The 24022-nt window shown below is 37.3% G+C and overlaps 3 protein-coding genes across 4 annotated transcripts in view; all 3 read left to right on the top strand.

Annotated features, from left to right (window-relative positions):
• The first annotated feature begins 437 nt into the window (after positions 1–437).
• On the top strand, positions 438–3320 carry LOC124635104. The gene has a single exon (XM_047170896.1). It carries the CDS (start codon positions 783–785, stop codon positions 2784–2786), a length of 2004 nt encoding a protein of 667 aa, XP_047026852.1. The 5' UTR covers positions 438–782; the 3' UTR covers positions 2787–3320.
• Positions 3321–3812: 492 nt separating this feature from the next.
• Positions 3813–6585, top strand: LOC124635090 (SRSF protein kinase 3). The gene has a single exon (XM_047170876.1). It carries the CDS (start codon positions 3938–3940, stop codon positions 5750–5752), a length of 1815 nt encoding a protein of 604 aa, XP_047026832.1. The 5' UTR covers positions 3813–3937; the 3' UTR covers positions 5753–6585.
• Positions 6586–9625: 3040 nt separating this feature from the next.
• The window catches only part of LOC124634929 (glycogen-binding subunit 76A), a 49307-nt gene continuing 34910 nt past the window's right edge, over positions 9626–24022 (top strand). The window contains exon 1 of one of the 2 annotated variants that reach the window (XM_047170619.1): positions 9626–9834. Coding sequence is in view for 1 of the 2 variants with exons in the window: in XM_047170618.1 (XP_047026574.1) it covers positions 17646–17657 (12 nt within the window). In the remaining variant the exon portion in view is untranslated. Of the gene's footprint in view, positions 9835–17355; positions 17658–24022 lie in introns of those variants that run through there. The other variant, XM_047170618.1, reaches the window with a different exon arrangement.

The following is a 24022-nucleotide window of genomic DNA, read 5'->3' as shown; positions in this document are numbered from 1 at the left end:
ATACAAAGAATATAAGCCCAAATACGAGGTATTTTACATATTCAGTTGTCGAGTTCCCTCGACCCTCTCTGGTCTCCATCATCAGGTCAGCTCCAAACCTTCACTGTTGTATAGTGTTTTTAGGCATACACCTGAGTGTCAAGTTTTTACCCTATGTATGCCTACAACTTTCGAAGGTTGCCCTCGATTTCTCAGGGTTTCTATCATCAGATCCTGACCTGACGACTATGGGACCAACTGGCAGCTATTCCGCGTCGAACAAAAAAAGAATCACGTAAATCGGTCTATAAACCTCGGAGTAATCGATGTACATACATAGAAAAAAAAAACATACCGGCCGAATTGAGAACCTCCTCCTTTTTGGGAAGTCGGTTAAAAAAACACTAGTATATATTTACACTCAATTATGGAAAACACTTCCGAATAAAAAAACAACCATGTTTTATAGTCTGTACACCGGAGGTGGACGAGCACATTTGTTTCTGCTGCTTACCTTTGCTATGAATGTATATGTATATAAATATAAAGGTGGTTTAAAGCGATGACCGCCGTGCTACCTCATTAGAATAAAACTTAGAAAGAAGGTACAACTATAATTATTGTTCTGTGGCTAGCAGCTAAAAGCCAATGCCTACCATGACCAAAACCTAGGCAATGCATCAGATTGATGATGGTTTGATGACTGTTTTTTGACGTTTCCCATCAGAACTAGATGATGATGTTCATTACATTAAAGTGATACTACTCTTATTTTGCATGTAGTTTAAAACAGAATACTTAAAATGCCACCTAAGGTGGGTGCCGCCAAACCAACTGGCACAAAGAAAAGCATAATTGTACCAAGCAAAGTATATACTAAGGATAGTAGCAGCACCATTAAACCTGAAGACATTGAAGGCGTTGAGGAAACAGAAATAACTGCACAAATATCAGTACCAGCTGAAGGAGGATGGGGTTGGGTCGTAGTCGCAGCGAGTTTTTTAACGATTTTTCTATTAGACGGAGTTTACTTCACATTTGGCAGTATATATCACGACATGTGCGATGATCTTAAAGTTGGAGAGTCTGTGGTGGCACTTGTCAACTCTGTAGCAGTAGCAGTGTACTTTATGGGAGGACCACTTGTATCGGCGCTTATTAACAGATTTGGATTCCGGGCAGTTTGTATGACTGGTTCAATTATTTCTGCGTCAGCTTTACTTTGTACATATTTTGTTGTTGATTTTGTAACAATACTTATTTTATACGGACTTTTTGGAGGATTTGGAGCTTGCCTTTGTAGCATGGGGTCCGGATTAGTAGTGGGCTTTTACTTTGAAAAACTTAGATCTTTGGCAATGGCAATTTCAAGTATTGGTTCCAGCATTGGCATTATGATTATGTTTACAGTAAACTCATACATAGTAAAATTGGCCGGATGGCGTTTGCTTGTATTAATGCAATCTGGATTAGTGGGTTTAATATACTTTTTAGCGATGACCTTTCGCCCTTTACTTTCTTTAACTGTGACGACGGTAGTAGACGAACCTACTCGTACCGTAGCGTACTTGCCTAGCTTGGCTGCCATAAAAGCAGCACCATCAAAGACAAAAAGAGAAGGAGTGATGCCAAGTGCTGCAGAACGGCTGTTCAGCGCTGTATCGAATGCACACTTTCCTACTGCGGCAGCAGTGATTGGAGAGAGTACAGTGCCAACGCCGACGCAAGCGGGTCCTTCTACAGCAGTTGCATCAAGGCTTACTCTTACCGCTCAAGGTCCTCAAAGTGGAATCAGTCGAAGACAATTGAAACAAGTTCAGTCTTTAATATCCAAGTCGAAATCTAGAGTAAGTGTCAAAGACGATAATGCTGAGAAAGCCATAGAAATAAATATTAATATTGAAGAGCCAATTAAACGCTCTGTGTTTCAAAGATTATTCCATTGGGAAGAACATGTAGCCCAAGCTCGACCAATGTATCGAGATGACGCTTTTTATGACGGAAGGCTAGATAAGTTGCCGGCTTATCAAAAAAGTAAAATGGAAACTGCACCGGAAGCAAGAACGGGTCTCGAATATCAAATGGCGGTGTCACGTGCTGTAACTGCTGCCGATTTAAATGAAAAAAGGGGTGTTTTTACAACTGCTGTAAGAAGAATTCTTGCAACTATGATGGATCCAAAATTACTGAGAAGATTTTCATTTATATTACTATGTACGAGCGGCTTCTTCACATATTTAGGGTATTTAGTGCCTTATGTGTTCCTACCGGATAGGGCTAAAAGTGAGGGCATCGATCCTGCACACTGTAGTATATTTGTAAGCGTCATCGGTTTTGCAAATGCTCTAGGTCGTCTGACTATAGGTGCATTGGCCATGAAATTAAATCCTGTATATTTGTATATGGCTGTGTGTTTAATATCTGGAACTGCAATTATTTCATTTAATTTTTCATTTAACCTTTATTATGTATATGTGATATGCATATTGTTTGGATTTCATATTGCTAGTTTAAGTTGTGTTCGTAGTGTAGTATTAGTGCACTTATTTGGATTAGATATGTTAACAAACGCAACTGGTATTATGATAATGTTTCAAGGTCTAGGAAGTTTAATAAGTACACCGTTATCTAGCATTTTGAAAAATAGTTTTGGATACTCAGTATCATTTTACGTGGCCGGAACACTTGTTCTTATTGGTGGTATTGTTTTAATACCAGTTAAAAAACTAAATGAAAAGGAGAAAAAAAAAATGAGTATGAAAGATGTACCGCCTAAGCAGCCCACAATCACAACAAAAGATCAATAATAATGACTAAAAAAAACAGTTGTTTTTATTTTAGTTATTTTTAATTACCCCTATCAGTTTAACCACCGTGTAGTTTGATAGCCAGCTTTATACTTAGTTACTTGAAAGGGTATTATGATGAACAGAATAAGACACTGTCTTGTCTTGGGCTGTGAGTCAGAGCCATCGCATTTAGGTACAGAGGCTTTGTGAGGCACCTTTAAGCACGAGAACACACCTTGTCCAGTCTACGCCTAGCTGGTAATGTTACTAAACTGATGTTTTGGGCTTCTTGAATCTTCATGTATTGTTGTGGCCCCATTTTCATGGTCTGATCCAATAGGTTAGGTAGGTGGGGCCAAAGACTACAATGTATATACGGCAAGAATACCAATGTCTTATTCTGTTTATCCCCCAAATTGTTATTGTGTTTTTGCCCCAAAGAGGGGCCTTATAAATATCAAATCTTAAATCAACATACATTCGAAGCAATCAGGACTTAAATGCGATAATAATGTTACTATAAAGTACGAAACTTATAGAAATTTATTTAGTTACTAGCCGTTTTCCCGCAGTTTTATCCGCGTCCCGTGGTAACTACTGCCCATATCGGGATAAAATATACCCTGTGTTACTCGTGGATAATGTAGCTTTCGAATGGTGAAAGGATTAAAAAAAACGGTCCAGTGGTTTTTGAGCCCATTCATTACAACCAAACAAACAAAGTTTTCCTCTTTATAATATTAGTATAGATGGGGTTGCTGTCACGATTATTGAGAAATATGTACGTGTGCAATGTGAGAGTTTAAAAATCTTTTAAAATAAAACTTCATGTTGCTGTTTAAGATAAGTGCTGCTACCAATTCTTATTTTCGATCGACTCATGCGACTATTTTTTAAGCTTCCTCTAATTACATTACCACACAATATTTAATTAAAAGTTTCCTCATTCCCTGAATCAGTTATTTTTGTATTAAAAAAGATATAAAATAAGGTATGGTATAAAATTGTTGTCTATGGCTCATAACACATTTTATTGCTAGCAACATTTTGAGTTCATGTTCGAGCGCATTTTGTTCTGCGACCGGCCGCCATACTCAAACAAAAAGATTTGAGATGAAAAGATAAATTTATATATACATTGGCGTTGTTGAAAGTGTTTAATTTACTAAATGAGTTCTAAATCAGATGTAAATAGAAGAGTGCTCGCCATTCAGGCGAAAAAGAAACGGCATAAACTCGGTAAAAAGAAAAATCGCGAGGAGGACCACGGGGCTGGTGTACAAGGAAACGGTCTGCGCAACCAGAATCAGAATCGTTTAGAACCTACACATAGCTCTTCCAATGAAACGATCGAAGAGGATGAAGACGAGCAATATGCGAGCGACGACGAGGAACAGGAGGACAGCGCCGACTATTGTAAGGGTGGTTACCATCCTGTCAAAATTGGAGACTTGTTCCTGAATCGGTACCACGTCACTAGAAAACTGGGATGGGGTCATTTCTCCACCGTGTGGTTGTGTTGGGATCTTGTTGACAAACGTTTTGTCGCATTGAAAGTCGTAAAATCGGCACCTCATTTTACGGAGACGGCTTTAGACGAAATAAAGATTCTGAAAGCGGTTCGAGACAGTGATCCAGCGGATCCCAAGAGGAATAAGACCGTACAGTTGCTTAATGACTTTAAAATAACCGGTGTGAATGGCACCCATGTGTGCATGGTGTTTGAAGTTCTGGGTCACCACCTACTGAAGTTGATACTCAAATCTAATTATAGAGGTATACCACGGGAAAACGTTAAAACTATCATACGTCAAGTGCTGGAAGGGTTGGATTACCTCCATACTAAATGTAAGATTATCCATACAGATATTAAACCCGAGAATGTCTTGGTTTGTGTTGATGAATCTTACATACGCAAGCTTGCAGCTGAGGCTACTGAATTACATTCCCTAGGCTTGAGACTGCCTCATTCCCTGATTAGTACTGCGCCAAAGGAATTTCAGGAACAGGTAGTAACTGCTAAAATGAGTAGAAATAAAAAGAAGAAGTTAAAGAAGAAAGCTAAGCGTCAATCAATGCTGCTTAAAAAGCAAATGGAACAAATAGAGGAAATGGAAGAACAGAAAAAAGTGGTCAATAACAGCGAGTCAGCTCCTATGTCGCAAGACAATGATGATTCACCTCCAACACCTGAAGAGGCAAGTGTCATTGAGACTACACGCTCTGACAATGAAACTAATATCAATGGGTGCAATGATGAACGCGCCGATGAAGAAGCGTTTGATACTGATGCTGATGCAGTGCAGGTAAGGACTAAGCAATATGGCTGTGGAGATGATGCTGGTACCCCTATGTCTGAAGGAGAAATGACTGACACTCCACCTTCTTTCAATTCTCAGTCTACAAAAGGAAAATCACTTGATAAAAAATTTGATCCAGCTTTTGATATCTGTGACTTAGAAGTTAAGATTGCAGATCTAGGTAATGCTTGTTGGGTCCACCGGCATTTCACTGAAGATATACAAACTAGGCAGTACAGATCCCTGGAAGTGTTGCTGAGTGCTGGCTATGGAACTTCAGCTGACATATGGAGCACTGCATGTATGGCCTTCGAGTTGGCCACCGGAGACTATTTATTTGAGCCGCATTCTGGTGATGGCTATAGCCGTGATGAGGATCACCTTGCTCATATTATAGAACTATTAGGAGATATCCCAAAACGAATTGCAGCCTCTGGAAAATATTCCAAAGTATTCTTCAATAAAAAGGGTGAGTTGAGGAACATTACTGGCTTGAAACCATGGGGCTTAGTGTCTGTGCTTACTGAGAAGTATGAGTGGAGTCAGAAAGATGCAGAAGACTTTGCTGATTTCTTAAAGCCCATGCTTGATTTCGATCCAAATCGGCGTGCCACTGCCTATGAGTGCCTTCAGCACCCATGGTTGAAAGCAGTTGAACCTGAACAAAACGAGTCTGACAAATAATATTATATTGCTCTCTGAAATGAATGATCATACATTCATGAAATCAGTAGTGTCAACATACAAAGTATTTCAGTCTTATACAATTTTAATAAAAAGTTTATTTATGGATTTCTTTGTGAATAATTTACTTTGTATCTAGATTGTTTTGTTAGCAATCCTGAATTGTTTGAAAATAGAAATTGTGTATGACTACTTATTGGAGACATGTTGCTGAACTTCCAATACACATCCTGTGAAGGCACAGCAGCAAAGTATATAATACATCAGCTGCTCAGCATAAAGTTATTATTTGGATGTAATGTATAGTGATTGGCATATTAGACATCTTAAATTACCGAAACTGTACAGATAACTTTAGGAAAAATTGTGATGTATGACATGTAGACAATATAGGTTTTGTCACATTAATCTTTTAGGAATTTAGTTGACTATGACATAGCTCTGCACTTAATACAACATCCTAGAAGGTGAGGAACCTAATATAATGGAGTCATGCATGCATTAGTACCCATTCAGGAAGTAGAATGTTCACATAGTTTAAGTTTGTGTTTTATCACTATCACAATAAAAATCTCATTATGTAAACTTAGGAATAAGACAGTATTTGTAATGCCACACCTCCGAGACTGCCTTTTTATATTTCGATGAGTCATCAAAATTAAACAATGGCTGGAATTAAGCTATTCGGAGACGGTATAAGACAGTGTCCTCTAAACCAGCTGATAGTAATAATTATTTATCATAGTTCCCAATTTACATGACCATAATTTGTATTAATTATATCTGCAAATTTACATGAATAAAATGTCCAAACGAGCTTGTTACTATGTTTATTTTTTGTTTTTATTTTACATTAATCTTTTCTACAATACTTTTGCGTGATTTGCTCTTAAAATATCTTGGTTTCCCTAACAATGTTTGTTCACTAGAATTTAAGGTGGGGCCGGAAATATTATTGTAAAGATTGCGGGCTGCTCCCGCAAACTTCATTGTGTCTAGGGCTCCGTATTGTGACGAGCGAGTGAAGTACCTACCCGTTACGGTATCGCGCACGCATTGCTACGCTATACGTATATGGGTACATTGTGTTGAATAGACAATGTTATATATCCATTCCTCTATTTGCCACAAGCTAAAACTAGATAGGTACGTCTTGATCTATGTGTGCAGTCTCAGTGTCGTATCTATGTATATCAAATAGACATGGACCGTGACTCCGACAATACGTGTTATATAAAATGTATCTAGGTACCTATCTGTAAAAGATACGTAGGTAAATCTCATCAAATAACATGTGAAATAAGTACCTATCCAAAACGTAATCAGTCGTTATGGATTTCTATACTTTCATAACGTAGGCGGAGGTACTAAAAACATTCTAAAGTTTTATGCCGTAGCTACATTCATATGCTACAATATGTAGGTGCGCCCAGTTTTTTTATACGCATTTCCTACTTAGAGCAAGTAAGTCTATAGACTATAATCAGAACCCTTATCCCTATACTGGTTCACCGCTTATTATATGGAAGCAAAAATGTAGATTTTATTCGACCTTCCAGCTCCTACTATTCGATGTTGTCATTTTATGAAATTTACCAACGAAAATGGGAGTTCTTTTTAAGGGCAGTCTTTCAAAAAATAAAATATTCCGACGAATTGAGAGCCTCTTCCTTTTTGGGAAGTCGGTCAAAGAGTCCCACCTCACATCGTGTCATGATTCATAATTTCACTCTTTCCGAGGTGCTGTGCTGGCTGCTTTGAGATAAAAGTGAAGTATATCAATGTAGTCAAGGGATAATAAATAAAAACTTATATTATCTATACCTAAAAATACTATATTTTTTACACTGGCAATATTGGCCGTTGTTTTTGGTCTTTTTTTTTTAATTGGATAAGTGGAGCTAAGGCTTTTCGCTCTACAACGTTCTCTAAAATTATACCATAAACTCAATTTTTTAGATTATCTTGCATCCCAAAGTTATTCAAATTCATCATCAAAATTATAAACTCCTACTATATACCTATCTATTCGGTGTATATTATAGCGATTGTAATGGTTATTAACCCGATATTAGCACTAGTAAACACTGTTTTATAATGTTACATAAATGCAAGAATAACTTTTTCTTGCTGTCTACGTACATATGAACGAAAGATAGCGGAGATGACAAGTGCCATAAGGTAGGTAGGTCAGGCGACTTCAAGTACTGGGTCAAGTAATGTACTGTGGCGAGATCAGTTACAAAAATTAAAGAGGCATTCCGGTTCCTTGTCAGTTATCAATCTGCCAAAGATTTGTGTTGATTGACTGATAATTCTTATTTTAATATATAAATAATAATGGGCGGGTTTTAAAAATAAGTCGTGGTGGCCTAGTGGGTAAAGGACCAACCTCAAGTATGAGGGCGCGGGTTCGATCCCAGGTCAGGCAAGTACCGATGCAACTTTTCTAAGTTTGTATGTACTTTCTAAGTATTTCTTAGACACCAATGACTGTGTTTCGGATGGCACGTTAAACTGTAGGTCCCGGCTGTCATTGAACATCCTTGGCAGTCGTTACGGGTAGTCAGAAGTCAGTAAGTCTGACACCAGTCTAACCAAGGGGTATCGGGTTGCCTGGGTAACTGGGTTGAGGAGGTCAGATAGGGCAGTCGCTCCTTGTAAAGCACTGGTACTCAGCTGAATCCGGTTAGACTGGAAGCCGACCCCAACATGATTGGGAAAAAGGCTCGGAGGATGGATGGGCGGGTTTTAAAAAAACCCTTACAGGGTGGAGCTCGTAACGTCCCTCGTCCCCTGAACACCCGCATTTTGGCGCACTACTTCCTTAACGATTCTGAGCTATGACACATCCGCTAGTCAGTTTATTCTCCATGGGAAGTACTGAAGTACCAGTACTACACACATGATAAGAAGCAAAAAGTGTGACGTCACAAGTAAATTAAGTATCTGAACTGGTCATGCCCACAGCGGACACAGTGTCCTCTATGGTAGATCCGCCCAGTGTCCACTACGGTAGATCCGCCACTAAATATTACTCGCATTTCCAAGTCAAAGCATTATTTATTCATTTTTTGTTTGTACACTATAGGCTCCGAAACTACTGAAAAAATTTGAGAAGTTATTTCAATGTTGGGAAGCTTAGTACGTTATTACCGAGTAACAGAGGTTATTTATCCCGGTACGGGCCGTGAAAAATAAGGTTAGTCATGGGGTTGGTGGTTACTAATACTAGATGGCGCTTTCGGCGCTAATTGAACAAATCATGCTTTTTGAGTATGATGATTATTTAATATAATATTTCGCTGTTTTTTGACACTTGAGTAGTGCTATTATCATATTATAATGTATAGAGAACATTGGCTCTTTTCGGCTATCCATTTATTTCAAACTTTCCCACAATGTAGAATCATGAATGATTCTCAATTTTTTTTTATATAAAATAGGCTTTTACAGGTTTTGAGATTGTGAATTTTAAGTAACTTTCACAAAGCAGTTCAATGTCTGGTACTTAGTTGGTGATTGATACTCCCGTGCATCGGAAAGCACGTGGTGTAGGTACATATAGGTCGGTCCTGCACCGAATTTCTTTTGGAAGTGTCGGATTGCCCTTGCCCTTATAATTTCAGATCGAAACAACTGGTGACTTATCACTGAGCTACTGACCTAATGAGGGTTTGTTTGCGACACTCCATACTCCTAGTCATTCGTGGCTATCGGCGTAATCCTACCTTTTACCTGAATAACAGCACGAAGAGCTCACTACGATGGAACTATCGAAAGATTGCCAGAGGTCAGAAAATTGGCAGCGTTTGGCGGCTTTATGGGCATGACCGCGCATGCGCCGCAATGGCCGGCGACCTTCCCGCGTCCTTACCGCCAGTCGACGGCTCACGCCGCGCGGCCACACATGTAAACACCGGGTAACAATAATAAACCGATGCACTTTCGCTTTCGTCGTAGCCATCGCGATCCTATTCCGAACATCCTAGACTGAAGGTGAAGTGTTATGGTGATGTGTACTCGGTTTTACTGAACAGTGGCATCTAACAGCATTGTCATCGCGCCGGCGTGACTCTCAGGTTTGTAGCAATGTTGTGGAAATTAAACAACTACGTCTCCATCCTGTCTTATCACTTGATCAAGTATTAATAAGCAAGTCTGATTCACAGTCCATCATATACCTAACTCAGTCAGAAACTCTCATAGAAATAAATAGTAGAAGTATCGAGGCCATGACCTTGAACTCTTGGCATAGGTCATGTAAACAAAACTTAAGGGATGGCTATAACTTTCATATATTTGACAATATAGAGCTAATTTTAACTTAAGTATTAGCTGTGGTATTAGCGAAATCTGTCCATCATACCTGACACAGCATTAGTAGGTTTGAAACTTGCTTGCGATATATTTTCGATCAATTAGTTTTTTTTTTAATTTTTATGATGAGCTACCTATCTATTGGTTTTTACTGAAAGATTGTCCGGTTTATACAAAATAAAGGTAGGTACCTACCTAAGTGAATCGAACACATTTTTGACATTTCAATAAAACTCTTTTACATACCCTACTTGTGACCTTTAACCTTTCAAGGAAGCCTACTAATTTATATGTGAATATTTGGAGCAGCTGCAGAATAGAGACCCTTCCTACTTTTTGTTTCCAAGCCCCTAATTTTACCATAGGACATGTCAAATAAAAACCATGTCCAGTGGTGGACCAGTTAAACCTAAGTACATCGTAATTGTTGCAAAAATGGACATAAGTCTAGCTACATTATATCTACAGCTTCTCTTGAATCAAAGAGGCTACAAAACTGAGGTTAAATGGGGTCTGATCATAAATAACAGTTAAATTAAAGGGGTTGAGTTTAACCGTCACTGTGCTAGCGTGGGCAATGGACTCCACAATGTCCGCCCGCCAATTTAATGGCAATAAATTGATATTGTGCTGTGGCATGTCTTTGATGCAGAATAATTTGCTAGAGATTTGATGTTGTATTGTGATTGCATATACATTGATAAATTATTTTTTTGCTCTCTTGTATCTAAAATATCTCAAAACTGTGGGCCTGTATTTTGATAATTAAGAAAATTCACCTTATTTAAAAACAGAAAAAAAAGAAAATTCGTAACGCATGGCTGTCTAAGAGGAAATTAAGTTGTTATATAAGCTGGGGTCGATACTTCATCGGGGTTGTCGAGGTTACTTCAACTTCAACCTAATTTCTTACTAGTTAGTAGTTCAATTTTCACTTGGACCATCATGAAACGTTAAAACTGCTTGAAGCTTAAGGAGAGAATAATTGCAGTAGAACCATCTCCCTTCAATTAGGTTATTGCCTGAAAAGAATATCGAAAATAATAAAAGGCTTTTGCTTAGAATGACTGTTCAGATTTGATGGCAGTAGTCTGTGTTACACAGTCAGTTTACGACTAGCCATAAAACTATAGCATTTTACTTCTTCAACAAAAGAAGAAAATTTAATTTATGAGAGCATATAACGAGTGTGTTGACCGTCTAGTCGTCTGAGTAAGGTTTAACGAAACTATCTAAACGTTAAATCATTTCGTCTGTCTGGCGACAATCTTTTAGACTCCCCGGCGTTGTCGGAATCTCATAAAAGTTTATGATCTTCAAATAATCTAAACTTAATCAGCTCACATGTAATTGCGTCTCGCCCACAATGTTAAGCAATCAAGTTTTATTGGGGATCTTTTCTAAATAGTCCAATGCGGGCACTGACACTGAGTTTTCGAAATGAATAATTTCGTTTTGATTTTATTTAATCAGCTTTGTACAGATGATCTTGCGTCTAGTCTACAGCTCTCTGAGTTTACTGTTGCTATGTTTCCCGATATACTTAAATATTTTTCCAGGACGTCAAAAACTCACAAATCTGTCAACCCAAAATAGTGTATCATGTTTTAAGAAGATCGTGAATCGTGCCGGCTTACATTGCCTAGTTCAAGTATACCCATCATATGATTTATTTTACCTTTACTTGATTGTATGCGGAGTAGGAGTAGTAGCAGGCAATGGTTATTTACGACGTTTATCGACAGATTCAATTATAGTCGGCTCAAGTGCATGGCCATTTGGTTTATATGCTATTCGGAATGCCCGAAGCGGCTTTCCTATAGCGTCTACAAATCTTATCTATGCGGGTGTTTCTCCAATCCGGTGCAAAGTTACAAAACTGTAACTTTGGGGTTAGATACATATTAATGGAAACTGGGGACCTACTTAGGTGCTGTCTTATCTTGGGACTTGATTGTTAGGCCGAAAACAAGTTAGTCGTTTGTAAGTGTCTGCCGCTCAATATTAAAGGAGAGTTCTAAGACAAGATAATTCATTGTTACTAGTAGCACAGATTGGGTACTAAATAGTTACTTTGAAATTGGATACCGGACCGATATCCTACTAACTGATGCTACTATATACTAACGTAGATACTTACGAAGGTACTGTCAGGTAAATTAAACTTTAATCCCTAATGATAAATCCATAAAATTACTGCCTAAAAAAGAAGTACAAACATCCGAATTCAGAATCTCCTCCTTTTTGGAAAGTCGGTAAAAATCAGGGAAAATTATACATTTTGAATGAACGTAACAAAATTTACTTGCGTTGCGTATAGATGTCGCCACTAGTAGCTAATTTAGCATGATTCTTGAAGGAGACCCAATTCACATATAATTTCACTAATGCTTTGTTAAGTAGTTCATAATAGTAGCTTTAATAAGATTGCTATACTTATGGAATAGCTTTTATATTCATGTACATATGTATACTAAATAACAGAGTAACATTATATGAAGCAAAGATACTAGCTGAGAGTAGTAGTTCTTCAACAACAAGTATGTATGTACATTTAGTTTTGCAATACTTGTTGACAGATGTAATGATAACGTATCTATAATTAAATAGAAGCTGTTATAAAAATAGACGACATTAACTGCTATTCCGGTGACAGTTCGTATGAGCGTTTAAAAGAAACATTTTATGTTAATTGTGGACGTTTTAAAAATAACCGCGGGCCAGACAAAATAATTTATTTCGTTATTGGACTGTTTCCAAAAAAGATAAGATTTTTGCATTTGCGTGCTTATTTTGTTATTGTTAAATCCTGCCCTGCGACGTATGTACTGCCCAGTATCCACTACGTGTGCTGTATTCTGATGACGCTCACTCTTGACGTTTTTCCTTTGTAAATAAAAGAGCAATTGTAAGATTTTACGCAGCATAAAGTTGAAAAATCTTACATAATCCAAAAAACTAAACACACATCGTTTACTTTCACAGAAAATTAATTAAGTAGTTTACTTGGTAAAGTAGTCGCTTTAACTTTTATTAGATGACAAACAGAGGAGAACCAGGCATTCCAAAGCAGCATGAGGAATTTTTCAGATATGCTGCCACCTCTTTTCAACTGTCCATCAATTCAATACTCGTGCACACATCTTTCAGTTTCAAGTTAAAATTAAATTAGTCTGTGAAGCACGTGATTGAAGAATGTACGATAGGGTCGGACTCTTCAACATTTTGTATTAAAATTGCTTTTCCAAATCCCTGAATGTGAGAATTTCCATTCAATATTTACCAACCTTAAGGGTTGCCAGTTGCGGAATACCCATTTCCGCATGTAACCAAGAAAGTACTGTCAAATGAAACTGGAACACGAGATGGGCTCGCCTAATGTTTACAGCTAGGAAATTAGGAAGTGCGTGCGTACCTTGGCACTAATTGTACCAAGGCTTGCCAAGTATGCCGATCAGCTGAGCGTTATCTCCACTGCGAAGAGAAGGATCACTGCTCTGGGTTATGTAAAAGGCTGATGGTTGTGAAACTTCCACTGCTATCTTGGATCTATGTAGCTGCTTGTGGTGGAGAGATAATTGTGTATGCTGTGTGTCAGGTAGGCACATAGATGGCGTATAATGCAGAAGTAGGTAGTATTTCAAGTATTCTTCAAATGATTTGTATCTGGGTTGGTCTGCGGTTGCTTAAAAACAACTTATTGCATTGTGAATTAAAAGAGGTGTTCAGGCAGAACTCTAAAGAAAAACTATACATAATTACGATTACCGTTCGTTATGTTATTAGTTTTTCTCCCTAAAACAGTAAAAAAAAGTAAGAAGTTTTATTACACTTTCTTTAAATACTGCGTAGCTAGAAGATTATGCAACATTACTTGATTAATACTTGCGATCGATAGCAACATAGGATTATTGTCTCATTACATATGTACGGATGTCTTATTACAATGTGCCTTATCATTTGTTGACGCCACCATTGCATAATTGGCATTTTCTATCACGAAAAGGAGGGATGTTACTATATTCAAAGAATAGTGAGTAGTACATATTAGTGATACAGAACTAGGGTCACTATCGCACGAGACTATTACGAAATGCTTATGTAAATAACCGCATAAGTATCTAACATGTTATTTACTCGGGACAGTTAGTTCAATAATAATATCAATCAATATCTCGTGTGGAATATTACCAGATGCTAATACACTTCAACTTACACACAAATATAGAAATAAATACTAATATAGTAATTTTAATACCTAGACACTAAACTTAAGAAAGAAAACTTTTTTTGATCATGCAAAGTTGTCATAGTTAATGGTTCTTGTCATACAAAGTTAAATCTCGAACACAAGAAATAAAATTAAAATAGGTATGTAGTTTCAAAGCTACATGGCCTCTTTGCTGAAATCTTATCAACCACAACGCAATATACTCTACTGTAGGGCTGTGGGCTAAATAAATAGTACTAACGAGTGGACACTTAAGATAATTTGCTCACTGCAACATCAACAAAGCTTTGTTAGGCCGAGCTCAGTGCATTCTATTGAATCAACAATCACGACGAGCAGAGACAACGGCAAGCGTTTCTTTATGTTTTTTTAAATCCATGAAGGTTTTTGCAGCGACACTTCTAAGTTTGAAAGGGGCTGAGACAGACAGCACTGTCTTTTTCTTTCAGTATTTTTGTTCAGATTCAGGAGAAAAAAAACATTGTGGCTTATTTTTTGCTATGCAAGCTTAGCCTACCTAAATGTTTTATTAATTAACTAAAGATACATTTATTTGATACGTTTAATTCCTCGGCAATAAATGGCTCAATCATGATTTTCCTGTCCTTCACAAATCACAAACTAGCGCTTCTCAAGGTCATCTGTCAGAAATAAGGTCTTGTGTCAAGCAATATGGGTCACGGTCTCTCCCGCCTAGATTCTCATTGAGTACTAGTGTTACTGAATTATATTGTACATACGTACTCAGGTTACACTTTATTAACCTTCTATGGATAATGGCAGTTACCCTGAAGGTATAACAATCTCAAACATACATAATATGTATGTCCCTAATTCAAAAATCTCTATCTTAGAAGTTGTTAAGTAAAAATTGACTTTTAAAGTCTCTTTCACCCCTGTAAAGAGAAGGTACTTTTGTGTCGTTCAAATCATAGGTTCAAGAAAAGCCCTACGTTTATGATTATGACATAATAGAATTCACTTCCTGAAACGTTACATACTGCGTATAAAAGATATACGGATACAGAGAATGTAAATTATTTATTTCTGCAAAGATACATAGTACAAGTTTCAGAATTAAAATTATGACTCATATCTAAGATTAAGAATTATTAGTTTAATTAGCATTGGTAATAACATGCACATTGCAACAGAACAGACAATACGAAGAGGTATCGAGTATCGCAGCGCGTTAGCAGGAGGCGTGTGGTCAACCGCACTTCTCAAGTTCGAATGTCGGCCGATGCAACTTTATTTCAGTCGCTCATATTTTGTTGCGGCCATTTTGTTATTGAATTATTCTGCGTTATTAGGTACGATTAAATGATAGTCTCATTAAAGCTTATGATCTTGTCAACATCGCTTTTCTGTACTTTCTGTAACTGTGCTTGTAATTCATTCAGAAGTTTCGCAAGTTACTTATACACTTTACGATTTTTTACCCGATAAAAGTTAATCTTTGGACCAACAAGTAGTTATATATTTTGTAAATACATACCTATATGTATTTACAAAATATATAACTACTTGTACCCATGCTTTCCGTATTCTTTAAGTCATGAAGAAGCGAACATTAAACCACTGTAAGTTTTTTACTTTTTTTGTTCCTATTTTTCTCAGCTTCAAGTGCTTTACATCAACAATGTCTAGCTTTACACAGTATTTCACTTCACACCGTCCTGATAACTTGTCTTGAGCTGTTTATTCAGCAATAATATTTGCGCAGACGCAGGACTCGGGGCAGATAGCAACAGGCTGCACGATTGTTCTTCGAATTAACGATTTGTTTCTAGAATTTTCGTTCTTTAAAACGGAAAATCAAAGATCTGTGAAACTGACAAATAACTTATGGACCTTGAAATTGACAAGAATCAGTTTCACTTTTCAGGTTTTTGGGAAATTTTGTTTGTCTTGGTAGGGCCCGTCAGTGTTCCCAGATTTGTCTGCCCGTAATAAAACTGTAAACTTATTTTTGTTTATCTCAAGCGCTAACAACTGCATCACCTAGACTAGGATCAAATATTGAGACTCTTAAATCGTGTACCCTTTTTGAAAAAGGCCTTATTAAAATACTTTTCAAACAATGATACCTACTTAAAGATTAGTTTATCTGTATACTCTGTGTATTTGCCTTTGCATCATCACTCTATAGAATGACACATATTGGTTATCAAACTGACGCGCTCTAAGGTGATCCTAGAGGTTGTAGGTAATTTTATTATTGTTTACTATTACGTTTGCCTCTTCAGATAACAGATAGGTATTGATCAGTTATAGTTTTGCTTCGAGTGTAGAGAAAGGTCCACTTTTGATATGTTTTGTATTAAAAACCTGAAACGAGATGAAAACTATTTCGCTTATACTATTATCTAGTTGGAGTCACGTTCAATTAGCGCTTATTAAATGGTTAAACTTTGTTGCATTATGAGTTAATTAAAATTATTTAGTCATTATTTAGTAGACAATATTAATCATCATAGTTGTCTATTTACTATTAGAACTGTACACAGAAAGTGAATGCACTTTGAGATTAATCACGAGATTATACATGCATACAAGCAGACCCCGTGTTTCTTAAACGTGATCTGATTCATCCAAGGGATTTATTTTTAAAGTCCTCAAGTATTCTGACGTCGGACAAACTTTCCAGACTGCATCTCATACATTTTATTAACCGTCAATAAATCGGTGTCAGTCAATTTTAGATGCATGTAAAAAGCTTGTGCCAAATTTTCGCGCATGCGCGGTACCGCCCGCCGTACGTGCCTACTCGGGCGCAACCGCCCTGCATCGTGCGACCCACTATTTATAGATAGATGTGACATTGTTTTATTTGCCACAGGCAGGCGTAATCATACTAGTACTTTTCCATGCGAAAATCGTTAACCCCAGCGCGATAACTGGAGAGAGTGTGCGCTCGTGTGGCGCGACTTGTTTACGACATTCCTAACATGTATCCTGGATTGTAGGACAGTGTTAGTAGATCTGTCCTTCTATTGTACACTCATTGTGGATGGATGCGAGCATGCCGGACCTAATGGTCGACGAACTGAGGTCCAACAGTCTAACTGTTGACAATGTAAATGTTTGGAATCAATACAAATGGTATATTTATTGTTTGCGGGGCGCGGGGGGCGGTGTTGGAGGGCGCATTTCCTTCCCTAGATCCTCGGGTGTAGCGCGCGCGCACGTCAGACTGCATCCTGCCGCGCGCCTCACTCCCGCGCACCACGGACACCAGCTATCGGTCGTGCACGCTCACATACTCAACGTGGTGTACTTATTTACTAATATCGACTTATTGTGATGACGATTGTGCATGTGTGAGTGATTTGTCATGAGATGGATCTACGGGTGAGTTTTTTTGGTGTGTTTTACTAATTACTGAATCTCGTAAACACGAAATAACTTCTCATTAACATACGTAACAATTTGAGAATTTTCTATCAACTTCTTTTAATGATTTGTGTATCAGGTAGGAGGTACGTGCTGCGAGATAACTATGTTTACATCTTATTACACAAGAGTTTTGGTAAATAATTATAATTAGCACATGATTCGATTGTATCATTAATTATAGAACGTGTGACCTCTTGATTTCATTATATTTATTTTTACCGTATAAACATTCAACGAGAATGGCAGGAAAAAAATCCCGATTTTGCGTAAACAATTGTAAGTCAAATAATTGGGAAACACAATTTGAATGATATCCTTCTCTAATGTACTTGGTGTAAGGTACCAGTGAGGTGCAAACACACAGTAGTTTGGTGAAAGCACTAATTATTATTACGTATTTTTTTTTTTTTTTTTTTTTTTTTTTTTTTTTTTTTTTTTTTTTTTTTTTTTTTAGCGACGTAAAATCATCAAATGACCCCTCCCGCTGTGGGTTAGCAGCGGTGAGGGAGTGTCAGACTCTTACTGACTAAAATCGTCGTGTTCCGTCATAGACCTTTTATGTACCAGGGCCGCGGTATCTTTTTCGAACAACCCGCAGCCCCGGCAGGCCTTGGCCCTGCTGGGCCCCGCTGGGGTTGCTGACATCTCTTTGAGGAGCGCGTCTAACATGGATATGAGGAAAATTTGGAAAATCTCACCAAGAAATACTCACATTGTACCTACAAGGTGTTTTGTAAATCAATTAAAAAAATATGTTGCATCACTAACATAAACACAAAAAAAAACAATTTAAATATGTTTTATAGGTAAATTAAAGTAGATAGCTAGAATTAATAAAACCGTTTATGTTCGTACATTTGCGGGTCTAATTAAATTGTATTTTCATTTTTGTAGTGTAATAAATAGAAATGATAAGGTTTAAGATAAATAAACGTCACAAAGATACATAAAATCTTTGTTTACTAACAAACATTGAAGGCGCCTTTTCATTGGTGATCACACTAACGAGTCTTAATGATAACCGAATATAATTACATATTTTTAGTTAATGAAGAGAAATGGTACATGTTATTAAGAAAATATGATCAACTTATAAATGTGGTAAATATAATTCATGGCCCAGGTATTTTTGTTTCAATAAAAGATAACTGATTACTGAGATTTTTTAAGATTAGATTTCATATTTGAAACGATAACCACAGGTATGGGATACGCGAGGTTCTATTCCCAGAAAAATTTAATGGTCAAAATAAATATATTACGTTTGATGGCTTTTTCGATAGCAACTATAATTAGGATGCATAATCACTAATCACCAATCACCATGTTCCTAATAGCTTGTTGCCATAACAACCATGTTTATAAGCAACTGTCTAGCATTTGTTTATCATACCGAGATTAAGCAATTACTTAAACAAAATGATGAAAGCAGTGTGTTAAAAATGCAATAAATTGCAGTTGTTATTTTGGAGTGATTAGTTATCATTGCATAATTGCGTAAGATTTAAATATTAGTGTTTTTATTTGGACTAGATTTAATAATGGCCATATTGTCTGAATATGAAAACTATTTGCCGATTATGATTGCCCTGTTTGAAACATTGTCTAAACACTGGACTGGAAGAAACATCAAAGGACAATGCCAGGGTGTGGGCTCAAAGTTTGCCCAGCAGTGGGAGTAGTTTCAGCTGGTTCCATAGTGCACTCTGAACACGAAATCCAAATATTTTTAAAATCGGTCCCAGAGGTCCCGAGAAAAACCGGTTCAAATGGTCTCCATAGATAGTCACTTAACAAAGCCTGAGCCATTTGCCCAGTAGTGAAAGTGGTCGAAATAGGTTCTTTACTGCACTGTTAACACGTAATCCAAATATTTTGGAAATCGGTCCTAGAGGTCCCGAGAAAAACCGGTTCTAATGTCAAACTTGAACAGTCAATTTATAAAGCCCAAGCCATTTGCCCAGTAGTGGAAATTGTTAAAATAGGTTCCATAGTGCACTCTGAACACGAAATCCAAATATTTTTGAAATCGGTCCCAGAGGTCCCGAGAAAAACCGGTTCAAATGTTCTCCATAGATAGTCACTTAACAAAGCCTGAGCCATTTGCCCAGTAGTGGGAATGGTTAGAATAGGTTCTTTACTTCACTGTTATCACGAAATCCAAATATTTTTGAAATCGGTCCCAGAAGTCCCGAGAAAAACTGGTTCTAATGTCAAACTTGAACAGTCAATTAATAAAGCCCAAGCCATTTGCCCAGTAGTGGAAATTGTTAAAATAGGTTCCATAGTGCACTCTGAACACGAAATCCAAATATTTTTGAAATCGGTCCCAGAGGTCCCGAGAAAAACCGGTTCAAATGTTCTCCATAAATAGTCACTTAACAAAGCCTGAGCCATTTGCCCAGTAGTGAAAGTGGTCGAAATAGGTTCTTTGCTGCACTGTTAACACGAAATCCAAATATTTTGGCAATCGGTCCCAGAGGTCCCGAGAAAAACCGGTTCAAATGTTAAACTTGAACAGTCACTTTATAAAGCCCAAGCCATTTGCCCAGTAGTGGGAATGGTTAGAATAGGTTCTTTACTTCACTGTTGTCACGAAATCCAAATATTTTGGAAATCGGTCCCAGAGGTCCCGAGAAAAACCGGTTCAAATGTTAAACTTGAACAGTTACTTTATAAAGCCCAAGCCATTTGCCCAGTAGTGGGAATGGTTAGAATAGGTTCTTTACTTCACTCTTAAGACGGAATCCAAATATTTTTGAAATCGGTCCCAGAGGTCCCGAGAAAACCCGGTTCTAATGTCCAACTTGAACAGTCAGTTTATGAAGCCCAAGCCATTTGCCCAGTAGTGGGAATGGTAAAAATTGGTTTTTTACTTCACTCTTAAGACGGAATCCAAATATTTTTGAAATATGTCCCAGAGGTCCCGAGAAAAACCAGTTCTAATGTTAGCCAGCCATTGTTAGCAAGCCATTTTAAGCAGCCACAAACCTAACAACCTCTTTTCTTGAAATAACATTCAGATAGATAGTGGTTTCACTGTTAACAGGATAAAAAAAAAAAGAAATAGACGTTTAAAGGTAATTGTTGTTTCTCTTGCTTTTCAGTCTCTATCTACCACAATCAGTCCTAAGTTCGAGTAGCGTCATGCAATTAATATCCTTAATGGCAATGGAAAAATCTTATCAAGACGAATAAAATAAGCTCAAACACGAGGTAGTAAATAGATACCGTTGAGGAGTTCCCTCGTCTCACTGTCGTCTCCATCGTCAGGTCAGGTCTTAACCTCCACAGTTTTGTGGTGTCGGAGACATATACCCGAATTACAAGTTTTTATTCGATATGTGCTTACAATTTCCGAGAGTTCCATAATGTTTTAAGGTTTCTATCACCAGACCCTGGACCCTGGAACTATAAGTCGGTAAAAAAAAATCTCGTTCAATACCTCGTATTTGTCGATTAATATTATAATGCATTTCAATTAAAGTAATAAAAGTGGAATAGTTAAGTGTTCGTAAGCATATTTTTCGTAGTATTGAATAAGAGTCAAACCAGTTTTTCTCAGCACTCCTGGGATAGATTTCGAAATATTTCGGTCTGGGACCTATTATAAGCCTATAGAACATAATACACTATGCAGTTACTGTGGGCAACTCTTGAGCCCAACTTCCATACAAAGAATAGCATTGTCCTTTCTATTGAATACTTACGAGTAGCAACTCATGTTACTAACAAGTGCACGCATGTACTTACGTAGAAACCAATAAACCCAGTTTAGTGCAATAACTTTGCTAAATAGTAATCTTGAAACACAAGGAAAACGTGAGATATATCTAAAAGCACTTAATTAGCACAGACAACACTTGACGGTGCTCAAAACAACAAGCAGTACTAAGTTGATCTCATGTTATCGGGTAGAGGTACTCATTAGCAAAATGGTACACTTGACCCTGGGACCTCAACCGACCTTTGAGCACAAAACACGACAAGATGTTACCTTGCTTCCAGTCGCGATAAGGTCTTATTATTCTGAGAGAAAGCCAGTCCCTAACAGGTCCCGATAGGAGGCCTAGATGTATCTACCAGGAAATGTAAAATACGGTGAAATGGAACTTGTATTAGGATGCATTTTAATCGCCCGCATTCCTTCGGTTTCTGCAGAAATGTTTGCGTATGCTGGTTGCTGGTCGGGGTACGTTGGATATTTTGCTTTAGAATTTAGTATTGGAATGCGGGAATAGTTCCGAGTAGATGTTTCGGATAGTTAAAGTATGTATGTAATAATTAATTCATAGGACAAAACTGATGATTAGCCGTATTATGGAAACATGTTGTTGGACAATGTAAATATGCCGAAAAGGACGACAAGTAATTTTATTTCGGTTTACGCTTATCGATTGTTAAATCACCTGTACTCAATATGCGTTTATTTGGCGAAATCAAACTTATCTTTCAACAATCGTATCGAGTTCATCGTAAAAGATTAAAAACATTGCAATCTCTTTTATAACTGTCTCAAGGCTTTATAAAAATATATCTTATTGATGTTGCATTTACGTTTTTTATGTAAATGTACCTGCTTTTATTATGCACTTGTCGCATTCACTTGTTACTGTATTTCTTTGGAAGTGTATCTGTATATGGGCACGTTTAACTGGGTGGCTCGTGGCTACCTCCGGTATCAGGCCACTCGTTATTGCCATAAACGTCCAAATTATCTGTAGTGACATTTAGTTCGTGGCTCGAGGTGGTCTGCGAGTTGATCGCGCATGCTGATAGCACTTAATTACGATCTAACATGATAGTGTTGCTATTGACTACCATATTTGTAAGATTTAAGCCTGCTATACAATAACTGGACCGGGAAAAGATCTTTGGATCTCGATCATGATAATGTATTGAATGCTAGGTAGGACTTGTGGTTCGATTCTGGCTCTGGGCGTTTTACGCCTGGAAAAGTCAAATCAAAATCAATTCGGGGGCAAATACCGGTTACAGTATGACAGAGATCCCTTTTATTCAGTCAGATGAAAATAATTCGGCCGACACAAACACCTGAAAGATCTTTCTGATTCAAATTCATAATAGAAATTTTTGCAGTCATATTGTAAAGAAACTCCACGTTTTCAATTCAAGATTTCACAATCGCATAAAAATAAATACCCTATTGTTTGATATTTACGACAATACTGACACACTTTGATACTTATACATATTCATGTAAGAATTTTCTTTATGCATGCGATGCGCAGTTTGGCTTTAGGTTTAAGGTAAATTAATCTGCTACGTACGCCTTTAAAACTAACTACGTAGGTACGTTACACATAAGGGTATATATAAATACATTGGTTCCAGAATTCTCCTGAGTAATGGTTTAAGCTTTTATATAGATCTCATAAAGAATCCGTTTATCCCTTATTCTAAATCTATCAATAGTATAACAACTAGCCTCACACTATGCCTAGTGATACATGAGGTAACAAATAGAAAACTAGTGAGACGGTTGTCTACGGTACAGACTAACACCGCTGCCAATGTGACTCATTGTGACTGTCAATCAATGTATTTTTATCCACAATTAAGCAGTGACTGAGTTAATGAGCACCTAATCAAATTAGTAACTTTTCCCTTGCCCTTCAAAATATGACATTTTCTTTAAGTTCATGCTTACCCTGTAGGTCAAAGTTTTAATTGTATTGAGTATCTTGCAATAAAAATAACCAAAGGAATGTGGTAGCTACTTAATAAACAGCCATAGCAACAGATTTTCTTAGCCTCTATAATTGATTCTGTTTCTTAAATCACATTTGATTTATTAATACGTTCAAAAGAAAGATAAAGTTCTAAAGGGTTTGAGTTATGTGATCGATTCAATGAGTGGAAAATTTAGTTGAAAAAAAAAAGACATAATATATGCTGGTATAGGCAGGCATTGGAAAACTGTTTTAAGAATTTTCTCACTCCTTTGATCAGAGGGTGACCAAAAAGTCAGTATGTATCTCATGTTAGATTCTATTTTGCTGAATTTACTTTATGGATAAAACTTTTTGAATTTCCGTAACATTACTGAGATTTGTATGTTTAAGTACTTTAATAACTCATAAAGTAGGAACTCCATATTACATTTTTACTTACTAATTATAGGCGTGTAGAAGGTAAGTGTGTCGAGTAATGTCGTTGTTTGTCACGGTGGTGGTCGTCACGCTGCGCTGTGTCGCGTCACAATGTGCATCTCGCCCACCATAGCTTGACCCCTTGCAGTGGCGCTACTTGCAATCACTGGACCCAGCTCACAAGTTGAACTCGGTACATTTTATAAG

The sequence above is a fragment of the Helicoverpa zea genome, chromosome 12 (assembly GCF_022581195.2).
Source record: "Helicoverpa zea isolate HzStark_Cry1AcR chromosome 12, ilHelZeax1.1, whole genome shotgun sequence".
Taxonomy (NCBI): domain Eukaryota; kingdom Metazoa; phylum Arthropoda; class Insecta; order Lepidoptera; family Noctuidae; genus Helicoverpa; species Helicoverpa zea.
Note: the sequence above shows the minus strand (reverse complement) of the source record. Positions and strands in the feature narration are given on the sequence as shown.

Bases quoted from the DNA above. Each gene is read 5' to 3' on its own strand.
- LOC124635104 (XM_047170896.1), top strand. From the start codon at position 783: ATGCCACCTAAGGTGGGTGCCGCCAAACCAACTGGCACAAAGAAAAGC.
- LOC124635090 (XM_047170876.1), top strand. From the start codon at position 3,938: ATGAGTTCTAAATCAGATGTAAATAGAAGAGTGCTCGCCATTCAGGCG.